This window comes from Rhinopithecus bieti, unplaced genomic scaffold (genome assembly GCF_001698545.2).
Source record: "Rhinopithecus bieti isolate Rb0 unplaced genomic scaffold, ASM169854v2 scaffold_59, whole genome shotgun sequence".
Taxonomy (NCBI): domain Eukaryota; kingdom Metazoa; phylum Chordata; class Mammalia; order Primates; family Cercopithecidae; genus Rhinopithecus; species Rhinopithecus bieti.
The window spans coordinates 1,432,260-1,459,097 of NW_016803115.1; the positions used below are offsets into that span (position 1 = coordinate 1,432,260).

General features: G+C 40.6%; 1 protein-coding gene across 10 annotated transcripts in view; it reads left to right on the forward strand.

Annotated features, from left to right (window-relative positions):
- Window positions 1-26,838, forward strand: part of FBXL13 (F-box and leucine rich repeat protein 13) — a 303,981-nt gene that overhangs the window by 725 nt on the left and 276,418 nt on the right. For 8 of the 10 annotated variants that reach the window (XR_001881688.1, XR_001881732.1, XM_017853395.1 and 5 more), the window contains exons 2-3: window positions 19,349-19,452; window positions 19,930-20,020. Coding sequence is in view for 7 of the 10 variants with exons in the window: in XM_017853395.1 (XP_017708884.1) it covers window positions 19,349-19,452; window positions 19,930-20,020 (195 nt within the window). In the remaining 3 variants the exon portion in view is untranslated. Of the gene's footprint in view, window positions 1-138; window positions 296-19,348; window positions 19,453-19,929; window positions 20,021-26,838 lie in introns of all 10 variants that reach the window. The other 2 variants (XM_017853629.1, XM_017853699.1) reach the window with 2 other exon arrangements.

Here is a 26,838-nt window from a genome sequence, read left to right on the forward strand (position 1 = left end):
TTGTAGGCGATCTGGGCTGAAGATGCTGATCAGAGAGAAGACAGAGGGTGATGGCAGCTGCAAGTGGGGAATGGGTGACATCTCCCAGGGGGAATGAGCACAAGGCCCAGATCGGAAACCCCAAAATCACCTTTTAAGGTTTGAACAAGAAGTGCCTGAGGAGTGGAGGAGGAGTGAGAAAGAAATGCCAGAGAGGCTGAGGAGGAAAATCAGCATACTGTCATTATGAAGAGTGTTGTCAGGAGTAGGGAGTAGGCTCTGGTCACCCAAGATAAGGACCTGGATTCTGCCCAAGGTGAGCCTGAGGTTTCCATGGAACCATGAGTGCAGAAAATAGATGGAGGTTAGCTGAGGGGAGAGTGGAAGCTGATACCTTTGGTTAGTGTAGTCAACCCTTTGTGAAGGTAAGGACCCTCTCAACCAGGATTGCCTTTAGACAACAGGAAGGACTACCCTTCCACCCCCATTATAATAGGAGGGAAGGAAGACAGGAAGGGATAGATACTAGGTTTTGTAGGTTTTGGGGGGTAGGAAGCTGAGAACGTTTGCCTATGTTGACCTGTTTTTTTCTGTACAAATAGTTGATGAGATATTTTCCAAGAATGTGCGTGTTTGAGTGGGGATGGGGCTGTTGGTGCAGTAGGAGGTTCGAGCAAAGATACATTATGCGGGGAATGAGGGAGAGAGATGTCTAGGGAAGGAAAAAGGAGGTCCCAGCTGAGGGTAGTAAGGCTCCTAGGCGGTTGGGAGGGCAATTTGGTAGAGACCCCTGTCTCCTTTTTGGATGGTAATTGAGAAATATTTATTAAAATGTTAAATACATGTACCCTTTAACCAAGCATTTCCACTTCTAGGGATCTACTTTAGAGAAATACTTGCACATGTGTTCAGAAGGATGTACAAGGATGTTCATTATAACTTTGTTTCATAGTAAAAGTAGTAAATGACCTAGAGTGACTAAGCGAATGAGGTATTATGTAGAATAAAGTATATCTGTACCTACTAAGAAGAAATGCCCTCCAAGACATGTTATTATTATCATCATTATTATTGAGACACGGGGTGTTGGTCTGCCACCCAGGCTAGAGTGTAGTGGCTCCATCCTAGCTCACTCAGCCTCAAACTCCTGGGCTCAAGCCATCCTCCCACCTCAGCCTCCCAAGTAGCTAGGACTACAGGCATACACCATATGGCTGGCTCCCAACACATATTATTAAGTAAAAAAGAAAAAGTACAAGTTGCTTAGCAGTTGTCCATTCTGCTCTAGCTGTCTATCTGATTTCATGTATGTTGTATATGTGTTTATGTGTACATATATGTGTGTGTATCTATCTTTAAGACAATAGTGCATGCATAGAACCTATGCCAAACTGTTAATAACAGATGTCTTGTGGAATGGTTTTGGGGGAGGAAATGGGGAATTCTAACTTTTTGCTCTATCCATAGCTGTATTGTTTTAATTTATTATAGTGAGTTTCATGTTGTACCTCTATACAATTGTGCTTGAAAATATGTAGGGAGAATGGTACCCATCTTCCCGGTTGTGTGATTTTCTCAAGTAGCAGTCAGTAAACCAGATGTAGGTACAGAGATAACCAAGTTGACTTCGTCTGGGATAGGAATTTGCCAGGCATATATTAATAGAATGGAAAGGCAGTAGGTTAGGGAGCTAAGATCCTGAGTATCTGAAGTGATGGGCCAAGGACTCTAAGGACTCAGTAGGAAATGAGAAAAGGATATGATACTGATATATGTACAGAAAATGGAGACTCCTAAGAGGGGAGTGAAGAGAAGTAGAGGGAGTAATTAAATGAGGGAGCTGGAAACATAGGAGGTGGGGGTCAGAAAGTGGAATGTTTATATTTACAATTCAGGGTGCAACCATTCTGAGTGATGACTCACTCTGTGATATGGCGTTGCAGCAGGTGGAAGAAACAGACTTGAGTTGAGAGTGAGGGTACATCAAGGAAGTGGTGGCCTCTTCTCATCTAGCCCGCCAGTTACTAGAACATCACAAAGCTGCAATGAGGCAGTCCCCAGTTCCCCCTCTGGGTGAAAGCGCTCCTGGCTTGCCACCTTGTTCTGCACCCAGAGAGGAGGCCCTTATATGCATTCCCCATTGTCTAAGATCATATTCTCCTGAGAAGTCCTTCACTCACCTCTGCTACCACACTAGCAGCAAGAACAAGGGAGCAGTCTTCTGGGCCCCACACACCCACCTTAAACTCATTACCTATTTCTCCTAAGAGACTATCAAGATGAATTCCATTCTGCCTCTTATCTATTCTGTCTGTACATTTATTCATCTGACTCAATTTCCCAGATGGGTTTTATACTTTTTTTTTTTTTTTTTGAGAGATGGAGTCTTGCTCTGTCGTCCAGGCTGGAGTGCAGTGGCGCCATCTTGGCTCACTGCAACATCCACCTCCTGGGTTCAAGCGATTCTCCTGCCTCAGCCTTCCAAGTAGCTGGGATTACAGGCACCTGTCATGTCATCATGCTCAGCTAATTTTTGTGTTTTTGGTCGAGATAGGGTTTCACCATGTTGGTCAGGCTGGTCTCGAACTCCTAACCTCAGGTGATCCACCTGGCTCAGCCTCCCAAAGTGCTGGGATTACAGGTGTGACCCACCATGCCTGGCAGGTTTTATACTTTTCTAAAACCCATCTTCTGCAAGCTTTGGAATACATAAATAACCTTTCATTAAAATTTTCCCTGTATATTTAACCTCTTCTGAATTTCATCTGCCTGTCCTAAATAAAACCTGATTGTCTACCTACAATATCATTTTCCTGCAAATCTCTTGAATAGAGACTGATTTTTAAAAAATTCAGGCCTGGCTTGGTGGCTCATGCCTGTAATGCCAGCACTGTGAGAACCGAAGGCAGGTGGATTTCTTGAGGCCAGGAGTTCAAGACAAGCCTTGGTGACATAGTGAGACCCTGTGTGTACAAAAGTTAAAAAAAAAAAAAAAGAAAAAAAGCTAGCTGATCATAGTGGCTCACACCTGTAGTCCCTGCCACTTATGAAGCTGAGATGAGAGGATCACTTGAGCCCAGGAATTTGAGGCTACAGTGAACTATGATTGCGCCACTGCATTCCAGCCTGGGTGATGGAGCAAGACCCTATCTCTAAAAAAATAAAAAATTAAAAAAAATTTTAAACAATCCTGCTTGGTCCCTGGGCTTACTGAATCTGTTGATAGATATTTTTCATCCGTTTTAGAAAATTCTTGGTTCTTTTCAAATAGTACTTCTATTCAGTTCTCTCTTTTCCTTTTGGAACTCCAATCGTAAATATGTTAGCTTTTTTTTTTCTTTACCTTGTTCTACACGCCTCTTTTGATCTCTTCTGCTTTTTCCCCATTCTTTTCTTCTTTTTGAGCTCAAGTTTGGATCTTTTTCATTGGTGGTTTTCAAGTTTGCTAATTTTGTTTTATGCTGTGTCCAGTCTACTCTTAAATACATCAAATGAAATCTTAATTTTAGACATGTTTTTCAGTTCTAGAATGACAATTTGATTTTTAAATAAATTCTGATTATTAGAATTATGCATCTTTTCATTCGTTTTGCCTTTTTCTGTTTTCTTTATTTGTTCCCTCCAAATCGTTGAAATTTGATCCCCAGTGTTGGGGGTGGGCCCAGTGGGAGGTATTTGAGTCATGTGGGCAGATCTCTCAAGAATGGCTTTGTGCTCTCCCCTGTGATAATGAGTGAGTTCTCCCTCTGTTAGTTCACCCAAGAGCTAGTTGTTTAAAAGAGCGTCCCTCCAGCTGTTTCTCTTACTCCTTCTCTTGCCATGTGACATGCAGGCTTCCTTTGCCTTCTGCAGTGAGTAAAAGCTTCCTGAGGCCTTCACCAGAAGCCGAGCAGATGCTGGCACCATGCTTCTTGTACACCCTGCAGAACCCTGAGCCACATACAACTCTTTTCTTTATAAATTACCCAGCCTCAGGTATTTCTTTATAGCAGTGCAAAATGGATTAACACACATGTTGATGGTTGTTATTTTAAAAGTATTGTTTGTTGCTCGTGTCTATAATTCTAGCACTTTGGGAGGCCGAGGTGGGTGGATCACTTGAGGCCAGGAGTTCGAGACCAACTGAAATGCTGTCTCTACTAAAAATACAATAATTTGCCAGGTGTGGTGGTACACGCCTGTAATTCCAGCTATTCAGGAGGCTGAGGCATGAGAATCGCTTGAAACCAGGAGGCAGAGGTTGCAGTAAGCTGAGATCACACCACTATACTCCAGCCTGGGTGACGGAGTGAGACTGTGTCTCTAAAAAAAATAAATAAAATAAATACATAAAGTGAAATCATTGTTTGTTAACTTGAATATCCAGATCATTTGTGGATCTGCTTCTATTGCTTATTTTCTTCTGTTGATAATTCAAGACATTTTCCTGCCTTCGTACATATCTAGTAATTTCTTATTTTTATTGGACATTGTGTGAGAAAAGAACAATAGAAGCTCCAGATGATACACTCTTTTGCCAGCAGAGGTTCGTCCTTTCCTCTCTATAGGGTACAGAGCTCATGACCTCAGTCCAGGAAGGGATTGAGCTCATTGAGGTTGGACTATGGATTTATTTGGATTCAGTTTACATCTGGTTCATCCCTGTTCCTCAGACATAGCTCTTCTGGGCTTTTGATTGAGAAACTAGCTAGTCTCTGTCTCCTCAGACTGAAAGATTGTGAGATTTGGTTTTGCTCTTCGGAAGTATTTGAGCTTAGCTCTTTAGTTTCCCTTCTAGGCCCTCAACTTTATTATATATATTATATATAAATATATATAATATGTACCAATAAAATATTTTTTAAAAAGATGGAAAAGGCATTAAATTTGTGGGTGGAAGACATGCATGGAAATGTGTTCCAAATGATGGCAATCAAGTGTGGTACTATCAACTGTTTCAGGAATCCACTAGGGGCTTAGAACATAAACCACACAGATAAGGGGGTACTACTGTATGCCTAAATCAGCCCGCCAATGTATAAGAAGATCCATCTGAGCAGGCACTCATGCTACAGAAAAAGGAAGTTCAGTCCTTAGAAAAACATTTCTCTATAAAATCCTCTAGAAAGCAGTATATGTTCAAGTTAAATCAAATAGAAAATAATTAAAATATATTTTAAGGAGACAACATCATACTCAAAAGACCCTACATTCCATTTAGAAAAGTTAAAATATGTATTCATTAATTCTAAGAACCTCAGTTCTTAATAACAGTTATTAGTTACTGGGTGCTAATTACATGCCAGGCACCATGCTAAGGGATTTCTAATTTTTACAACAACTCCAAAAGTAAGTGATTAGTCCATCTTTAATAATATTTACCTAAAGTCTTGTATGTGCCAGATTTTATTTACTTAAAGTCTTTCAAACAATGGGAACATATCAGTGAACAAGAAAAGTCCCAGTTTTCATGGATTCCAACTTACTTGCTAAATTAAGGGGGAGACTATATACATATACATATATATACACATACACAAATATGTATACATATACACACATATATATTCATATACATATAAGTGTTATGTGGTGATATAAGCTAAGAAAATAAAGCAGAGTAAAAGGACAGAGAATNCAGAGGTGCTCCTCACTTCTCAGACGGTGCGGCCGCTGGGCAGAGGCGCTCCTCACTTCCCAGATGGAGCAGCCGCTGTAGGCCCTCAACTTTAAAATCTGGCAAGTACATTGAAGGTTATGCTGGCTGTATGTTTGAGGCAGGCTTCATCTTCCTTCCCTGAGATTATGAAAGGCTCAGTCTGCCTTGTAGAAGTTGATGTTCTAACTCCTCAGCCTCCTGTGTGAACACTCCCGTAACTCACTGCCTTATGGGAGACAGTGGCCACACTTGGGGCACCTCAAGTTTCTAATCTCGTGTTAGCCCCGTGCCACCACCTTAAGCCTATTGATTTCTCTTCCCATTTGTAGACTTCCTCTGCCTGGGCCCAGCCCTGTCCTCTTTCCTACCCAGAACTGGCACATGTCCTCAGGGAAGATAAACAGCTGTGTGCATTGTCAGCTCACTTCAGAAAATTTTCCTTCCTCTGGAATTCCATGGCTCTCCAATATCTTTTTTAAATGTGATTTTTGTAATGTATCCATTTTTTTCTAGTTGTTATAGCAGGGTCATTGGACCATGGTGACTTCCCACATCCTACTCAGAAATGAAATCCTGTGGAGACTGTCTTGTTTCACTCCTCAGTTAACCTCGGATCTAGAGATAGGTTAGATGTCCTCCTTGGCTCCCCATTTCCACTTCCAAAGTACATATCTTCCCTCCTTTTTCTAAAGTCTCAGCTTCTTTGTAGTTCATAACATCGGATTTAGCACTCACTGTCTTCATTATGTACCAATTTCTGTGTTTTGTTGGTAGCATTAGCATCTGGCTCACCATCTTCCTTTCCCTCTACTCCTGTCATTGTTCTTGTGGCCTCAGTATTCACAGGGATGTTCCATTCACATCCTTGACCTTTCTTCCAGTTACCTTTGCTTCCACCATTCCTCAGTCATTTCCTTCTATGATCATACTCTTAACCATTTTATCCTAAATTGCTGTATCATCTCTGAAATCTCCATGTCTTCATCCATTAGTCTCCTAATTTTCTAGCACACTCACATTGGAGCTTCTACACTAGCACTTCTTCAACTGACTCAAACCACCATTTCATTCAATTATCTTTGCACTATCAAATATTACTCTCATGTCCTCATTTCTCTCTTTACCCATCTCAGATTCCTTGGTTCATCATTGTTGTAGATGTCTGTTACCTAAACATTTAGTGGTTTAAAATAACAGTATTCATATTATTATTGCCTCTCACAGTTATGGGAGTTGACAGAATGTTGTTGCTTGAGATCTGTCATGCACTTAAATGTCAGAGTGGCTGAAGTTAAAATAATCTTGAAGGCTTCCTTACTTAACATGCCTGGCAGTTGATGCTGGCTGTTGATGAGGACCTCTCCTGAGGCTGGCGGCTAGAACATCTATGTGTAACCTTTCCATGTGGCCTGAACTTCCTCACAGCATGGAGGCTGGGTCCCAAAACAGGTGTCCAAGAGACAGAGCCAAGTAAAATCTCCTTTTATAACCTAGCCCCAGAAGTTACTCAACATCACTTTCCCTATATTCTCTTTATTACAAATGGATTAATAAGACTAACCCGTATTCAAGAGGAGAGGAAGTAAACCCCACCTCTTTATGTAAGAAATATCATTTGTAGACATGTTTTTAAAATGTCACTATCATTATGATCACTTTCAAATACAATTTCTCCCTTCTTTCTCCCTTGTCCTATTGATGTGACAAACAGCTACCCCTAGTAAAACTCAAATATCCAGCAATCCGTGCTTACCCCTGAGAAATGAACATTATTTAAAGGAAGAACACACAATTAAACTGACTTGTGTCACTTTAGATTCAATCCACAGTTGTCAAATGGGCTCTCAATATAAACAGTCCTACATTTCCTAGTATTTTCAGTTTCTGACTATCCCATTACACCCACAGTGAAAGAGTAGACCAAAAAAAAAATCCTTGGGAGGCCACGGTGGGCGGATTACCTGAGGTTGGGAGTTGAGACTAGCCTGCCCAACATGGAGAAACTTCATCTCTACTAAAAATACAAAATTAGCCGGGTGTGGTGGTACACGCCTGTACTTCCAGCTACTCGGGTCGCTGAGCAGAGGAATCTCTTGAACCCAGGAGGCGGAGGTTGCGGTGAGCCGAGATGGTGCCATTGCACTCTAGCCTGGGCAACAAGAGTGAAACTCCATCTCAAAAAAAAAAAAAAAAAAAAAAAGTCCTCACAAAATTCTTCCACTGAATATTAAAAAATCGGCTGCATTTCAATTCACTAGAACCAAAGTTTTAATAGTAGCTTTTAAAATTACATTCATAATAACCACAAAAAATAAAAGGTTTCTTAGGCCAAGATGTGAAAGACCTTTTTGGAGGAATTTGTAAAATTTTGTCAAAAGATGTTTAAGGTGACCTAAAGAAATGAAGTGCTCTGCCATGTTTATGAATGGGAAAATAACAGCATGTAATGTCTTCCCAGAAAATGTATACATTCAGTGCAATTTTAGTGAAAGTCTAAAATTTTTTTCCCCATAAAACCAGACAGCTGATTATAATACTGCAAAAATATTGAGGAGGAGAAAAGTAGCCCTTGACACCTAGAAGCTGGACCAGTGCCATGATCTAGACCTTGGCATTGCTTTGGGCTAGCATTATGTTAAGGCTTGTCGGTGCTGAAGGGACCCTGGAGGGAGATGGGGCTTCACTTCCTGGTTCCTATGTGCTTCCTCACTTCTTGTTCACGTGACACAGCTGCCAAGAGCATGTGTGTGGTGTACCCAGTGGTGTCCACTCTTCAGCAAGTTTTGCTCACCAGCCTCAGCCCATTGCACCCCAGCAGGGGGTGTCTGCTCACTAGTGTGAGCTGCTGGACTCCTGTTCACCAGACCTTGGCCCCTCATGGCTGAGAACTGTCTCTGTCTCAAGACAACCTAATGGACTTTCCCACTACACCTCAGCCACACTTTACATTCTCTGAATCTCAGCCTTGGGGAGGTGGCTGCCTTCCTTCCAAGATTATTTCATCTTTGGGTACTCTGTCTGTGCCACAGCATGTCCTTTAGTGTTCTCTTTGCTCTCTCTTAGTAGTTACTCACTTTTTACTAGTTAGTAATTCTTTGAATTGCATTCTTTATTAGAATGTATTTATGAGACAGAATAAGTGTTCTTCATTCAAAATACAGGTGTGATTTCTGTCTCTCGACTGGACTCTGAGTGCTACAGGAGGATTAACTGGACAGGGACATGAGAACTTTCTGGAGAGTTGGAAAGAAACCACACCTGGGGTGTGGGTATTTTCATTATCAAAATTATACCAATAAGATTTATGCATTTGAAATCATGTAAATTTTACCTTAAATTATAATTGAGAATAGGTGGGGGAAATGGGTAGCTATATAGATGATACAAAAATCACAGAATAATAATTGTTGAAACTGGGTGATAGGTACATAGGTGTTCCCTATACTATTGTTTATACATGTTTGAAATTTAAAAATCTAAAATGAAAGTCATGACTGGGTGTTTTTTTCTCAGAATGTATGTAGCTAGGGATGGATGGAATGACACCTTTGATTTGGCTGTATAGTCATTTTCTGTTTGTGTGGTGTATCAGTTATCTATTGCCATGTGACATACAACCACTTAAAGCACTTAATGGCTTACAACAACAGGAATCACTTAGTTTGCTTAAAAATTTGAAATTTTGACAAGGTTTTGCAGGGAGTGGAAGATCCACTTTTAAGATGATATCTTCTTTTGCATGCCTAGCAAGTTGGTGCTGGCTGTTGGCTGGGAGTTCAGCCAGGTCTGTGAACCAGTAGGCTTGGTTCCTCTTCATCTGGACCTGCCCGTGGGCTGCTTAGACTTCCTCACAGTATGGTAGCTGATTTCTAAGACCAAATGTCCCCAGAGAGAACCAGATAGAAGTTATACCATTATTTATGATCTAGGTTTGGAAGTCAACATTATTTTCACTTAGATTCAAGGGGAGGGAACATGGAACCCGTTTCATGATGGGAGGCATAACAAAGTCACATTGCAAAAAGAGCATGGAGGATGGGAGATACTGTCATGGCCATTGGGAAAAATATAATGTGCCATACTTGGCTTGTTCATATAAGGGGAGTCAGATCAAGTTGGATTTCAAAGCAGTCTCTGGAAAGATGTAGATCACAACAGCATCACTCAGTAAGTGGATCTCAACCCTTCTGTAACTACCCCCTTTTCTTCTTCCTTTCCCATGTTCTCCAGGAGCAGATATCTACTTAGCATTTACAAGTTGCCTACGCAGCATCTACTTCCCTTTTCCTAATGTTTCCTACATTCTTATTCTATACGCTGTCTTTTCCCTCACCTAGCCCATTTGCTTCAAGAAAACTGTCTATCCCTATTTCTGGGGTTGGACCCCGACTATCTCGCAACAACCAGTGCATTTAGTTTCCCTGGCCATGATGTTTGTGACCACAGGGAGATGGAAGGTATAGGGTCATGAGGGAGGGCAATATGTAATCCAAGCTGATTTAGATCAGGATGTTGGCTGGATATACCCTCTCTGGTTGTTAATGGAGGAGCACTTATTCCTGGGAACATTGGCAATTACCTGTGTGGCCACAAGGAGAGAGAATTTTAGCATGAAGTGGATTCCACAAAAGGCCAATTGAGGAAATGGGAAGAAACCAGGCCCTAGTGACATTATTCAGCCACTGGATTAAACCTACACTCAGGCCTCATCTACCTTTGAATTTCTTGTAGGAGCTAATAAAGTACATATTAAGTTGAGTTTGTTACTTGAAACCTAAAGCAAGATGCGGGGATTATTTTGTATTTGTAAGAATTTCCTGGACCCCGCGTGATGGCTTATGACTGTAATTCCAGCATTTTGGCAGTCTGAGGCAGGAGGATTGCTTAAGGCCAGGAGTTTGAAACTAGCCTGGGCAACATAGTGAGAGACCGTCTCTACAGGAAAAAATAAATAAATAAATAAATAAAAATAAAAAATATTGCCTAGGCTTCACCAGTTGTTAACTGGGTGACTTTGAGAACATTTTCAAATCTCTCTGCTTCAGTTTTCTTTACAGTAAGATTCCAGGTGGATGCCATCGTGAAAGAGAAATGTAGGAAAAGAAAATAGCAAACTGTGTCCTCAGGCAGATCAATTTTAGTAAAGAATACAGTAATCCTGGCCAGGCGCGGTGATTCACACCTATAATCCCAGCACTTTGGAAGGCCGAGGCGGGCGGATTATGAGGTCAGGAGATTGAGACCATCTTGGCTAACACGCCAAAGCCCTGTCTCTAAAAATATAAAAAAAATTAGCTGGGCGTGGTGGCAGGCACCTGTAGTCGCAGCTACTCAGGAGGCTGAGGCAGGAGAATGGCGGGAACCCGGGAAGCGGAGCTTGCGGTGAGCTGAGATTGCGCCACTGCACTCCAGCCTGGGTGACAGAGCGAGACTCCGTCTCAAAATAAAAATAAAAATAAAAATCTCTCAGTATCCATGAGGCATTGGTTCCAAGACCTTCCTTGGAGACTGACATTCAAGAATTTTCAAATTCTTGATAAAAAGTGGCATAGCATTTGTATAGAACCTATACACATCCTCTTGTATACTTTAAATAATCTTTAGATTACTTATATCTAATATAATGTAAACACTATGTAAGTAGATGGTATACTGTATCATTTAGGGAATAATGACAAGAAGAAACATTCTGTATGTGTTTAGTGCAGATGAAACTTTTTTTCAAATGTTTTTGATCTGTGGTTGATTTGAATCTGTGGTTGCAGGAGCCATGGATATGGAGGGCCAACTTGCGTAGGAATGGTGAGGATCTGAAAGTGGACACCTTTTACTATTCGTACTGGTGTAATCCTTTGAAAGTCTTTGTGGGCTCTTCGAGATTCACTCGTCCAGCTTAAAGACTGCTGGATTCTTTGTTCAATTCAAGTTAAACAAGTAACTTAATTCTTTGAACAGATGAGGCTCTTGACACCAGCCAGCCTTTTTTCTTGAGAAACGACAAGAGTGGTCAGCTGAGGGGGGTACACTAGGACATTCTGTCAGCAAATATTTGCTGAGCCTCTACCACGTACAATTGAAAACACTTCAATGACTTCAACCACTTGGAGCTGTGACTCTCAGGCTGTCTCTAGCCCAAGCTTGTCTCCTGAGCTCTCTGAGCATTTATCCATTTGGGATGAGATTATACATTGATAATACTTTCTGGGAAAACAGTTTTGAAATATGTATGAAGATCTTTAATATATACCTTTTGATTCTATATTTTCATAGAAATCTATCTTGGAGAAATAGAGATGAAGATATTTACATTTCATCATTAAGATTCAGGAAAATATATTTTAGAAATTCAAAGTTTTTTTTTTTTTTTTTGAGTCAAAAAAAAAAATTAGGGCCTGAACTTAGTAGGAAAACTAAGTATTGCCTTCTGATCTCTCACACTCCCTATATTCTTCATTTCTGTCTCTCAGAGCTCTGAGATACTCTTTCTACCACTGTGGGAATTAGCTTAATGTGCCCTCTATTTTTGGATATACTCCTTCCCAAAGGCATTTGTGTTTTCAAAGAGATTATTAAGATAGGAGCTCGCATAATAAAGCCTTCCTGGTAGACCTTCAGATAGTGGGTCATCCAGAAATAACATAGAAATCCTAGTTTCTCCCTCAGTTTTCTACTAGGTAGAAGTCAGTACATTGTTTACAGACAAACAAGGACTGCCCCACAGGGACCAAAGATGAGCTAGATATTATGGTGTACAAAAATATTAAGCAGATACACCTAGTGTTTGTATCTGAGAGAAAGAAAGCACTTTTCAAATGGTGAGCTCCAATTTCAGCTTAGTATAGGGAAGATGTAAAGAGTATGCAAAACCAGATCTGTTCAGCAGAGGGGGTACTTAATCTACAAATCATGATTTTTAAAGCCAAGGTTTTTTTTTTTTTTTTTTTTTGTTTTTTTATATATTTTTTTTTTTTTAATTTATTTTTAGGTTTTAGCTTTATATCTGGTCTTTTTTTTTTTCATTATTTTTTGGGAAATTTTTTTTTTTTTTTTTTTTTTTAAAATTAAATTGCCCAAAAGGGTTTTTTTTTTTTTTTTGCGACAGAGTCTGGCTCTGTCGCCCAGGCTGGAGTGCAGTGGTGTGATCTCCGCTCACTGCAAGCTCCACCTCCTGGGTTCCTGCCATTCTCCTGCCTCAGCCTCCTGAGTAGCTGGGACTACAGGCGCCCGCCACCACGCCTGGCTAATTTTTTGTGTTTTTAGTAGAGATAGGGTTTCACCATGTTAGCAAGGATGGTCTCGATCTCCTGACCTCGTGATCTGCCTGTCTCGGCCTCCCAAGTGCTGGGATTACAGGCGTGAGCCACCATGCCAGGCCAGGTATTTTTTTGAGACTAATTGCTGCACGTATTTGTCAGAGATGCAAGAATCAGGAATTACTGATTATTGAGCAAGGGACTGCCCTGCCCATTTAGGAGAGCAGGAGCTGGATACACTAACTCATTTTGCTGGACCTTGGGCAGGAAGGTTGTGTCTTCTCCAGAGGACAGTTATCTTTGCTGAATTCCCTCAGGCCAGCCAGGCAGTTTACATATGTAGTTCCTGAGATAAATCCACAGGACACTAAACAAAGAAAAGCGTATGATTTATTATTTTTCCATTTACAATTTTCTTAGAGGGGATGAAACGGCTGGGACTGCTTCCCCACTGGGACAGACCCAGTCTGGCAGGTATCAGAGTCCTTTGTCTCACTCTCACCTCATAGAGCCTGCTGCTCTTCACCTGTCCTGTCCAGTCTGCTTTAAAACCTTAAAGTCAAAAAAAAAAAAAAAAAAAAAAAGGAAACAACAACAACAACAAAAGCCTTCAAGTCTGGTCCCGAGGGGCATCTTCCTCTTTCTGGGGTCTCATCTGAACGTTGAAGCCAGTTGGCCTCTTTGAGTAATCTTCTAGAATATTCATTTATAGAGTTTCTAAAATAAAATTTTGACACCATCTATTTCAATGTTAAAAAGACATAAAAGCCCCTTTATTTTCAAAATTGTAACTTACTAACTTCCATAAATACAAATTAAGGTATCTCTCAAAACAACAGCGTCCTACCTCCATCTCCATCTCACACGGGGATGGCGATCATTTGTGAGATACTGCTTTAGATATGTTTCAGAGGTTGGGGTAGGGGATAGGAAAGTGGAAGGGACTTATAACTTCCATAAATACAAAGTAAGGTATCTCCCAGAACGACAGCGTGCTACCTCCATCTCCATCCCACACGGGGATGGCGATCATTTGTGAGATACTGCTTTAGATATGTTTCAGTGTTTGGGGTACCAGAACATCCTTTTCTGTTTCTTCACCTGCTGAGGGCTCCCCAAGTATTTGATAATCACTTTTATCTCTGCACTTTTGGCGTAATTATTTTTTATATTACAATATTACTATTTTAGCCCTCAGCATATTTCACTATGTTTATCTGAGTATCTGAAAAGCTAAACAAGACTTGCTCTCTTAAGTGTCTTACATTTGTTTTTGTGTGTCCACCCAGAGTGATAATAGTTACTGTCTTGCTATTTATATTTGAACTGTTGGTCTATCCAGGTTTCTCCTAGCCATTTTCCACTAAATGCTTTTGTGCTAACATCTTCCATTAGGTGTGGTTTAAGTCAGAGTCAGTCTCTCTTTCTCTCTGAGTCGTCACACTGGACTTTGAGTAGTATAAGGGAATATTTTCAATTTCTTTTCTCTATGTCTAAGTGTTTTCCTCTAATGAAGATGATAATTAGCAGTGGAATGGTTAAAAATAATGATGGACCGGGCACAGTGGCTCATGCCTGTAATCCCAACACTTTGGGAGGCTGAGAGGAAGGAGGATCACTTAAGCCCAGGAGTTCAGGACTAGCCTGAATTGAGACTCCATTTCAACAACAGAATTAAGTGAGTTTGGTGGCACATGCCTGTAGTCCTAGCCTCTTGGGAGGCGGAGGTGGGAGAATTGCCTGAGCTCAAGAACTTGAGGTTACACTGGGTTGATTGTGCCACTGCACTCCAGCCTGGGTTACAAAGCAAGACCTTGTCTCAAAAAAAAAAAAAAAAAAAAAAATGCACACACACACACACACATATATGTATGTGTGTATATATGTATGTATGTGTGTGTGTATATATATATGTAATAGCTTGCTGTCATTATCTGTTGAGTGCCTATTTTGTGCTAGACACTATTGAAAGCAGTTTTTAATTTTCGTGGTAGCCCTATGGCATATGAACCTTTATTATCCCACTTTTAAAGGAAAGAAAACAGAGATGTAATTTGTCAACGGTTGAATGGTAGAAGATTGCAAATCCCAGATTTAAACCAACTGGATTCCACCCTTTGCATTTTCTTGCTCTTCAAAAGATGGGTAGTAGGGGAAAGGAGTGGAAGGAACAGTCCTCGATCAACCCACGTTTGTCCTCAGGACCCAGAACATCCTTCAGAATAGATGAGAAATATTGGAAACTGAGTTTAGGGAAGTAGAACCAAAGAAAGTGAGGATTACGTGTAATTGCTTTGTGAATTTACAAGCTTGAGAGAGTCAATCCAATAATTAACTCATGTACTTTTTTGTCCTTGATTGTGCAAGTTTTTACTGAGAATATTATTAATAATATGATTAATGTTTTCGAGAGTCAAACATTAATCTTGTGGGAATGTTTGCTTATTTTGCTTCTGCTTACAATAAAGACTAAGTTAATGGTTTTGTGATTTTTATATTCATTGGGCAGGGAAAAAGCTATTGATTCATTAACTGTGCTGTCTTATTGGCATGTAGCTATGCACTGTTCACTCAATACATAAAATATCATGTTATGCTATTTTGTCCAAGGGAAAAAGACAGTGAGATTTCTTTCTTTATTATTATTTTTTGAGGCAGGGTCTTTCTCTGTCACCCAGGCTGCATTACAGTGTTGTGATAATAACTCACTGCAACCTTGAACTCCTGGGCTCAAGCAATCCTCCCACCTCAGCCTCCCAAGTAGCTAGGGCTACAGGTGCACGCCACCATACTCAGCTAATTTTAAAACGATTTTGTATTTTTTAGAGATGGAGTCTCACTGTATTGCCCAGGGTAGTCCTGAACTCCTGTCTTCAAGAAAATTTCCCACCTTGGTCTCATAAAGTGGTGGGATTATAGGCATGAGCCACCATACCTGGCCAACAGTGAGATTTCTTATGTGAAAAGTGTGCATTTCAACTCTGCTAGTTCCATATGCCTTTATTAGCATTTCAGAGACTTATCCTGTCAACCTGACTTCTGCAGAATAGCTTTTCAGGAAAAGTAGTTTATTATAAGTGGAGCTTGGAAATATATATATAATCAATTTCTGACATACATTAACCAGATCTCAACTTTCTTAAAAATGTACCATAAAGCTGAACTTCATTTAGGTACTTATTCTCAGACATCAGTATGCATAGGAATCACCTGGGGAGCTTAGTAAAATGCAGGTTTCTAGGCCCTATTCTCAGAGACAAATTCATTCTTCAGGTGATTCTGATATAGATGTCCTCAGGGTGCCAGAATAAGATGGAGAAAAGGATGTAGAGTCGGGAGTACAAACTCAGTAGTCTGGAGACCCAGGCATAGAAGTGCTAGAGAGCAGATGGGCTTTTCACCAAGGATATTGAGGGAGCTGTGGGAAGTCTGATTGGCCTCCAGGTAATATAAGGCTTCAGCACTTTTTGTTAGGTCCCTGTAGGACTCAATCTTACTGGCTCTTTAGGTAATAGATGACTGTTCAAATTCAGGTTGCAACTGTGGTGAGACCACTAATCTCCTGTGCAACTGTAGTCTCTTGGTTTGGGGGAAAAGGAAGTCAGTCTGCAGGTGACTGAGCACTTATAAGCAGTTAGTATGGGCTCGGTTTGAAGGCAGAGCTGGAGAGGGAGAGGGATCTAAATCTTACCATTCTGCCATTCTCTAAAGGGCTGAGCTTCCTGCTTGCAGGCTGTATGCTAAGAAGAGGAGCATAGAGCTATTGCAAAGGGGGAGATTGTTATTATGCAGGGTCCAATTAGGAGAAATTACCCTTTTTAGTTTTGGAGGAACACTATGAGAATTGCTAAGAGTCTAAGACCCCAGGCCTAGATCTGCTGACACTTGGCCTATGGAGGTAGGAAGGACTGCTCTGTGTAACTCCAGTGATGGAGTTATTTTGTTCTGGAAATAGAAGATCAAGAGAAAAAGACAGCAGGAGTGGGTCCAAAGCATCCCGACTACCTGCAACATGCACACTAGACCCCATCAGAAAACAGTGAACCACGAAGGGAAATGAAAAATTCCAGGTGGTTTCTGTGGGAAGTGTGCTGCAGACCTTTTCATCTGTCTCAAATGGAGAAAACATCAGTAATTCTGTATATCTTGCCAACACTGTTAACAAGAATTTTTTTCTTTTGGGGGGCCTCATAAGGAAAATGAGACAGCAGCAACTTTACAAGTTCTATATATGTGCTTTAAACAGTATCTTAGATCCAGCAGGTCCGTTGTTTCCCACCTAGGTGTACTGAGCTGCAATTTTTCAAATGTGTATGCTCTGTAGATGCTGTGAATGATAAAATACAAATGTATTTTTAAGAGTTCTTGGCCGGGCGCGGTGGCTCACGCCAGTAATCCCAGCACTTTGGGAGGCCGAGGCGGGTGGATCACAAGGTCAGGAGATCAAGACCATCCTGTCTAACACGGTGAAACCCCGTCTTTACTAAAAGCACAAAAACAAAATTAACCGGGTGTGGTGGCGGCGCCTGTAGTCTCAGCTACTCGGGAGGCTGAGGCAGGAGAATGGTATGAACCCGGGAGGCGGAGATTGCAATGAGCCAAGATCGCACCACTGCACTCCAGCCTGGGCGACAGAGCCAGACTCCGTCTCAGGAAAAAAAAAAAAAAAAAGAGTTCTTAAATTCACACAGTTTAATGGTGGATATTCTCAATCTCTTTTATGGTTGGGTCTAAGGAACTTTTTGTCCAAAAACACAAACCCCCAAAAACCCTAATGAGTTTCTCATGCTTTAAAAGGCTAGAAACCCCTGAAGTAAAGCATCATAGTTATGTCTTCAGATTGGCTGTAAAGAACTTACTCCTCACGTAATGCAAACCCTCACGGTACAGTGACTTTATTGTGTTGTTTATGATGGATTTTAGACAGAGGCAAGATAAACTGCATTTTGTTTTATTTTAGCAGAATATTAACACTGAATGCGGAGTGATATGTAAAACACATTTATTTTAAAACTGTCACATTATTTGACTTTTAACTGTATAAGAAAAGTTTGCTGCTGCTAGAGTAAACAGACAACCCACATAGTAGGCAAAAATCTGTACATCCAACAAAGGACCAATATCCAGAATCTGCAAGGAACTCAAGCAAATTAGCAAGAAAAAAACAAACAATCCCTTCAAAAAGTGGGCTAAGGACATTAATAGACAGTTCTCAAAAGGAGATATACAGATGGCCAGCAAACATGAAAAAATGCTCAGCATCACTAATGATCAGGGAAATGCAAATCAAAACCACAATGTAATACCACCTTACTCCTGCAAGAATGGCCATAATCAAAAAACAAAACAGACAAACAAACAAAAAAAAACAATAGATGTTGACGTGGATGCAGTGAAAAGGGAACACTTCTACACTGCTGGTGAAAATGTAAAGTGGGCTTGGCATGGTGGATCACGCCTGTAATCCCAGCACTTTCAGAGGCTGAGGCAGGCGAATCACATGAGGTCAGGAGTTCAAGACCAGTTTGACCAACATGGTGAAACCCTGTCTCTACTAAAAATAGAAAAATTAGCCAGCCGGATCTGGCGGCGGGTGCCTGTAATCCCAGCTCCTCAGGAGGCTGAGACAGGAAAGTCACTTGAATCTGGGAGGCGGAGGTTGCAGTGAACCAAGATCGTACCATTGCACTCCAACCTGGGCGACAACAGTGAGACTCTGCTCAAAAAAAAAAAAAAAAAGTAAACTAGTACAACCATTATGGAAAACAGTGTAGAGAGTCCTTAAAGAACTAAAAGTAGAACTACCATTTGATCAGTAGTGGGATAGCAATCCCACTACTGGGTATCTACCCAGAGGAAAAGAAGTTATATGAAAAAGATACTTGCACACACGTTTATAACAGCACAGTTCACAATTGCAAAAATATGGAAACACCCCAAATGCCCATCAATCAATGATTGGATAAAGAAATTGTGTGAGAGAGAGATATATATCATATCATATATATATGATGCAATACGAGTCAGCCATAAAAAGGAATGAATTAATGGCATTCACAGCAACCTGGATGGAACTGGAGACCATTATTCTAAGTGAAGTAACTCAGGAATGGAAAACCAAACATTGTACGTTCTCACTTATAAATGGGAGCTAAACTATGAGGATGCAAAGACATAGAATGATACAATGGACTTTGGGGACTCAGGGGAAAGGGTGGGAGGGGGGTTGAGAGATAAAAGACTACAAATTGGGTTTAGTGTATACTGCTCAGGTGATAGGTGCACCAGAATCTCACAAATCACCACTAAAGAACTTACTCATGAAACCAAATACCACCTGTTCCCCACAAACCTATGGAAATAAATAATTAAAAAAACAAAAAAGCCCAAAACAAACTGAGCAATAAAAAGTTATCTGCTGCTTAGTAAAAACATGAAAATTCAGAAACATTGATGTCATTTCCCTTTTTTTCCCCAGGCACTGTTATGTGGTATACTTGTTACATGTCCTGAGGATCCACTGAGGTATTTAGAGGGAATGATCATGGTTATAATCAAAAGTGGTCTTCAGAATCTTCTTTGGTAAGTATTGTTTTGGTTTGTGATAGGGAAATATTTTATTATGAAGGAAAACTTTAATTGTACAGGAAAACTTTTATTGTACAGTAACAAAATAAGCATCTTGCCAATGCTTCCAATCTTAAGATTGTTAAGCAATCCTTCCACAGGCTTTTCAGTTCCAAAGACACAAACCTGAATAATTTGCCCAGTGGTTCTCAACTTGAGAAATATCGTGTATTCTCATCAGTAACGTATTCATAGGGCCAGTTTATTTCAAGTTAGGAATGAGGAAAGGGAGGCATATCCTCCTTTGGGGGACACAGCAAAATCTTGTGAGAGTAGGTTGAAAAAGTCCTCCAGGTGATTCTGATCTGCTTCTCCTAAGGGAAAATGTGTTTTCTTTCTCCTCTCTTTCATTCCACCTACAAGAATCACTGATTTAATTAGGGAACTAATTAATGAAATTAATTTTGACTGTGTTTTATGATGTTATTAAAGGGATATCTGCATTGCTCCATCAATGAAACCAAACATTCGAAGATTGTCTGAAACTTACCTGGAACAACTTTTTGAATTGGATGATCAGCTGGTAATTATTACTAACCAAGAATATGCAAATATATATTTTAAATTTTGATGGAATTTTCCAAATATATTTTATGGGAGGTGTGAGGTCAGACTGTTTTGGTGTTGGGGCACCGACAAAAGTGAAGGAATAGCCACCCACATACACAAATGCATGCAAAGCCACACCCATAGTAACCTTCCCAAATTTCCAGAAGGTAATTACAAAGGCATTTGTTCCTTCTCTTTCTGATACGATCTTTCCATTAAGTTTTCCCCCTTTCCTCTTTCTCCTTCTCCCATGCATCTTTATAAACATAAAAATAGCATTATGGAAAGCTTTACAAGAGGATGTTTTCTTTCCTTTCTAATCTGCTTCCTTCTGTGTTCCATTCCACCGCCCATTTTCTCTGCTGTCTGCCTTCTCAGATTAGATTATAGGGAATCATGCTCGTAATGATATGACCAAAACATTAATGACATTCAACTTAAAAGCCAGATCTTGTTGTTACTGAAAACTAGTGCCAGCAACTGGTTTTGATCTTGTAAAGAGGGCAAGGAAGTAATTCAGGACGTGAAGACTTTAGAATAAAGCTCATTTAAGGGAGGCTAACAGAGCAAAAGGAACATGAAGAGAGAAATACTAGCACACATTAGATATGTGTGGAACCATGTGTGATACCTCTTTTTTTTTTTCCCCAGACGGAGTCTTGCTCTGAATGCCTGGGCTGGAGTGCAATGGCGCGATCCAGGCTCACTGCAACCTCCGCCTCCTGGGTTCAAGCGATTCTCCTGTCTCAGCCTTCCGAGTAGCTGGGATTACAGATGCATGCTGCCTTGCCACTAAAATATAATTTTTTTGTATTTTAGTAGAAACAGGGTTTCACCATGTTGCCCAGGCTGGTCTCGAACTCCTGACCTCAGGCAATCCACCTGCCTCAGCCTCCCAAAGTGCTAGGATTACAGGTGTGAGCCACTGCGCTTGGCCAGTGTGTGATACCTCTTGATTACAGGGCTGTAGTTTGGTAGGCCCAGGCGGGTCTTGGGAGTTGCTATTGAAGTTGGATGTTGAAAAGTGGAATCAAAGCCATGTTCAAGGTGGAGGCTGAGAGTCAGAAACAATTTGAGGTATCTGTTTAGAAGGATGGGTGGTGAGTAACACTGGCAACAACAGAGAAACAATTAGAGGGCTGAGATGATTCTGAGGCACCAGTACATTGGGCAGATCCCATGTGTCCCATCCTAGTTGATCTGCATCATGGTGTGTGGGTGTTTTTACTGTACTTTATTAACCACAGACTTTTGATCTACTATGGAGTGCAGGTATCTGCAAATTACTGTGTTTTTGGAACTGTTTGGGGACAACCTCGGGAGCTGAGGGAGAGGCCTAGGGGACAGGATTCTGGGTCCTGTATGCCTACCCCTGTACTCCGGAATAGTTTTGGTTTCAGTATGATTTTGCTTGAAAAAAGCTTGACAGCCATTGCTAAAATACACTGAAGTTTTTGAAAGCCACTGATTTAGAGTGGTAAACCCTATCATCAATATTATGACAAGGACCTTATATGAAGTCAGGCCAGCTGTCCAGTGTCTAGCTAGAAGCCCATAGGGAATCATTTAAAAACTGCAGATAATTCTGGCCGGGTGTGGTGGCTCACACCTCTAATTGCAGCACTTTGGGAGGCCGAGGCGGGTGGATCACCTGAGGTCAGGAGTTCGAGACCAGCCTGGCCAACATGGCGAAACGCCGTCTCTACTAAAAGTACGAAAATTAGCTGTGCATGGTGGTGGGCACCTGTAATCCCAGCTACTCAGGAGGCTGAGGCAGGAGGAGAATCACTTGAACCTAGGAGGTGGAGGTTGCAGTGAGCCAAGATTGCACCACTGCACTCCAGCCTGGGCGACAAGAGCAATACTCCATCTTAGAAAACAAACAAACAAAAACTGCAGAGAATGTCAAGAGACATCATAGCTACTTCAAACTAAAAGTTTTCTTAGAAAAGGAATTGTTGGCTGGGTGTGGTGGTTCATGCCTGTAATCCCACTTTGGGAAGCTGAGGCAGGCGGATCACCTGAGATCAGGAGCTCGAGACCAGCCTGGCCAACATGGTGAAATCCTGTCTCTACCAAAAATACAAAAACTAGCTGGGCGTGGTGGCAGGCACCTGTAATCCCAGCTACTCCGGAGGGTGAGCCAGGAGAATCACTTGAACCCAGGAGGAAAAGGTTGCAGTGAGCTGAGATCGCGCCACTGTACTCCAGCCTGGGTGACAAGAATGAAACTCTGTCTCAAACAAACAAAAAAACACAAAAGGGAATTGTCAGAGATATTTCATAATGTTGAAAATGCAGAAGTTAAAATATTAGAAGCTGATCCAAACTTAGAGTTATGACAGTTTGCCAAGGCATAGAAAAGGTGCCCACTTCATATAATAAGTTGGAAATAATATAAATGAGATAGGACTTTGCAAAAGCAATGAGGGAAATATTTGTTAAGGTTAGACATGAAAATGTGAATCACCAGGTGTCCTAGGGTTGCTTGTTAGAGGGCTCAACCTAGGTTGGATCTAGATTAATTCATTTCTCCTCCACCCTCAGAGAAAAATGAAAAGTTTTTTTCTACAAATAAGCAAAACACTTTAATCCTCGGTGTTTTTGATATTTTAAAGTATATACTCTAAAACCAGGCACAGTGGCATGCACTTGTACCCCCATGTACTTAGGAGGCTGAGGTGGGAGAATTGCGTGAGGCCAGGAGTTTGAAACCAACCTGGGCAACATAGTGAGACCTCATCTCTTAAAGAAAATGTATAGTATACTAAATGAATAATGGTTTTACTTTTTTTCATATGCCTTTCCTATGTAGTTTTCCATACCGTTATAACTAGCAGTAAAATGATTTTTCATGTTTTAACAGAAAACTTCAAAGGTCATGAATAACTGTAATTTTTCCCATTAATTATTGATTGCTTAATTGCAGGGTTTTTCAGTCTTACACTGCACAGTTCTGCACAGTGAGGACTGCCTATATGTGCTGTTAAAGTGATCTAAATATGTCCTGAGAAGGACTCTGTACTTCTATATTTAGTTCTTGTGGAAGAATTGCAATCTAGCTTAATAGGTAGACAAGATTGAAAACCTAACTAGGAGTATGTACCTATAACTATAGCTGAGACTTGGCCAATCCCAGCAGCCATACTTAAACCATTCATACACCGCTGACTGTTCAAACTGTGTTCAAACAAGGCAAACATCAATCTGTAACCAATCTAGCTGTTCTGTACCTTACTTCCGATTTCTGTACATCATTTCTCCTTTTTGATCTATAAATCTTCCACCAGGTAGCTGTGCTGGAGACTCTGTGAATCTGCTGTGATTCTGGGGGCTACCTGACTTGTGAATTTTTCATTGTTCAATTAAACTCCATTAAATTTTATTTGGCTAAAGTTTTTCTTTTATCAGATGGTGTCAGAAGTGGGATCTGAAGTAGAGCTTCTGGCGACCCCCGGGAGTGCTGAGTGAACTGAACAAGCAAGGTACCTGCAGGACCCACTTGTGTTCACTGATCTCTCAGAGCAGCTGGGGATTGTGGATAAGCTCTCTCTTGGATTTCAGAGCTCCACAGATTTGTGTTTTGAGCTCTCCAAGTTTCTTTGAGCCAATTTCTGATCCAAACAGGGTTTGGAAGTCATGACAGAAACTGAGCTGGGTCCAGGAATGGATTTGATCTGGGAATTAATTGGCTTGGATCCAGTTAGAGGTCTCTTACACCTGACTGGTTCAGAAAGGAACTGATAGTAAGCAGTAATATTGCAGGGTTATAAAACTCGACTTTTGAAAATTCACAGGGATTTTTATGTTCTACCCCTTTGTTTCATTTTTCTTGCATGCTTAGGTAGGAAAAATCATTGGCTCAGTTAATCAAGAGACCCTGAGAGTCAAGCCAATATTTTAGGTAAAAATGAGATCCTTAATTTCTGGAAAACTAAGTTCCTTCCAGCTTACCTTAGGCCTGGGAGGCAGCATAGTCTTACAGAAATGGCAAAATCTTACTAAAGATAACTTATAGTGGAATGTTCCAAATGTACAACAATGCAATTAAGTATGTTTAAAAATAAGGGCTCTCAGTAAAGTCTCTTTCAGTTAAGAACAGGTTTGGCGCTATGGGATGTTAACTGCTATTCTCTTTTGATTAATCTGTCTTATACTTTTTGCTGACTGCTATAGGTGACAGTGTTAGGCATGTACAGGACCGTGGGACATGGGAAGCTTTTTCCTCCCCAAAAGGGGAAACTTGAGAGCTGATGGGATTGCTGGAAAAGATCCCTTCACTACTGACAAGTGGCCTCCTGAACTTTTCAGTGTCATAGCAATGAGTGGGTCTTGCTCTGGCCTCCCTGAGCTCTTCACCTTCCCCATCTTGCCACAGGCAATACTTTTCTTTCTCTTCCTTTCCTTTCATATCTTTTCTGTTACTCAGGGCAGCCATCTTGCCCAGAGACCATGTGCTGAAACTCCTAGTTGGAGGTTGGATTAAAGATGACAGGGGCCATCGGAGGGCAAATTTAAGCCTAACCAGTTTGATATTGGGTGCTAAACAGAGTGGCTAATGTCTGTGTTTTATCATATGTGTTTTGTTCTGGCCCGAACAAAAAAAGATAATTTTCTTTTATGATACAGCTTGGCCTCCAGGGTGATGGTGTGGCAAGCTGGGTCACTAGAGCTGCTCAGGGAAAGGGAAAGAGAGCCCAGAAGCCTGGCATGCCAGTAAAAGGGTAATAATTTCTTACCAGTCAGATTTCTGGCTTTTTTCCTCTTTTTCTTTGTGCAAAATGTTTAAGTGAATGGTAAAAATCACTGTTATCTCCTATGTAAAGTTTTGATTCATACAAAAAAGAATTCTGAGGCTTGTCTTAAGCTCTAGTGAATCTGATGTGCTTTGTGTGTCTTCTGTATTGTTTTGTCATAAAGAGGGGTACCTTAGGATAAAATGTGTGCCCAAAACCTCATAAGCCTGTTGTTCAAGACGACCCAGCAAACTGGTCAGTTATGTGTTTAGGAACTTAATCTTGTAGCCACGTGGCCATGCTTTCTCTTTTCACAATGGTGGCCCGGGTTCAGAGTTCAATCCCTAGCTTAGGGGATGAGCCTTTCTGATTGATATTTGGGTGACTTTGCCATTTTTTGATTCTCTTCCCCTCCACGAACTGTTTTGAATTTTCCTTTCTCAGAGCACCTGTGAGGTTACCTTAGGTAAAGTTTAAAAGCCAGAAATAGCAGCTCTTTGGCCTGCCTAAAGTCGGGTAATAAGAAATTTTAAAAGGACTTTATTAAAGAGTGCTGTGGTTAAAAGTCAGCTTAATTAAAAGTGGATATTCAAGCTCTCACAGCCTGGGACTCCTTGGGAAAAACACGAGGCACCAGAGACCCTTTCTTGGCCCTGTTCTTCCGAGAACTCCACCCTAAAGCCAGTAATCTAATTAAGAAACTTAAAAACTGGCAAATGGAGAATCTTACAACTACTGTAGCAATCTTCTTTAGTCTGTCTGTGTAGTTATATATGTGTTGTGTGTGTAGTGTTTGTATAATAGAATTCTAATTGGTTTAAACAAAAAAAAGTGCTTAAATATTTTGAAAGAAAAATAAAAGGCTGGGCGCGGTGGCTCAAGCCTGTAATCCCAGCACTTTGGGAGGCCGAGACGGGCAGATCACAAGGTCAGGAGATCAAGACCATCCTGGCTAACACGGTGAAAACCCGTCTCTACTAAAAAATACAAAAAACTAGCCGGGCGAGGTGGCGGGCGCCTGTAGTCCCAGCTACTCGGGAGGCTGAGGCAGGAGAATGGCATGAACCCAGGAGGTGGAGCTTGCAGTGAGCTGAGATCCGGCCACTGTACTCCAGCCTGGGTGACAGCGAGACTCCATCTCAAAAAAAAAAAAAGAAAAGAAAAGAAAAGCTGTAATGCCTTTTAGTTCATGTAATTTTGGTCATCTTTGGGAAATAAAAATAGCTTTAAAGATTATTGATAAATAAATACATTTAGTCTAAATTATGCAGGCCAGGTATTAGGTTTGCTTAATATTTTTAAGGCAATAAACTGCTTTGACCCTTGAAAATTGCTCAATTTATTTTGGAGACATTAAATTTTAAATAAGGCCTGGGGATATGTGGAATTAGCCATGCTACCTAGCTACGAAAAGAAGGTTATAAAGAAAAGAGATTTTATATAAGGAAGGATCTTGTATAGTAAATTCTTGTCCTGAAGTAAAATGACTGGTTGTTTAAAAAGAGGGATGTTTAGGACAAGTCAGAAAGACCAAGCACATTGTAGATGGTCTATGTAAGTAATGAAAGGATTCGTAAAAGAAAATTTATGTACCATAAGTGAAAGTTGCTAAGAATTACCATTATAACATGTAACTGAGACTACTGAAAAACTAGGTTTACATGCAAGGTGTGTGAGGAGAATGAAACGTGTTTTTGGTAAGAGATTGTAAGAATGCATGAGAATGTAAATTTTTACCTAGTTTAGAGGGTTAAAGGACTGTTTTAAATTAAATAGAATAAAGCTAAAGGTTTGAACAAGTTGTGGAAGGTTTGTAAAATTTAACTTTGTAAAAGATGTGTGAAAATATTGACTAAATTTAAAGGTGTATCGTTCAGTTTTTCTGTAAATTGAACATTGAAATAAAAGCACAACAGGGTTTTCTTAAAGCGCTAATCTGCTCTTTAACAAAAATTGGTAAAGGGTTATAAAAGGTTTATGAAAATCTCACCTCATGGTCAGACTGATTAAGATTGGATAGATTTGTCTGTGAGGTTTTTTTTTTTTTTTTTTTTTT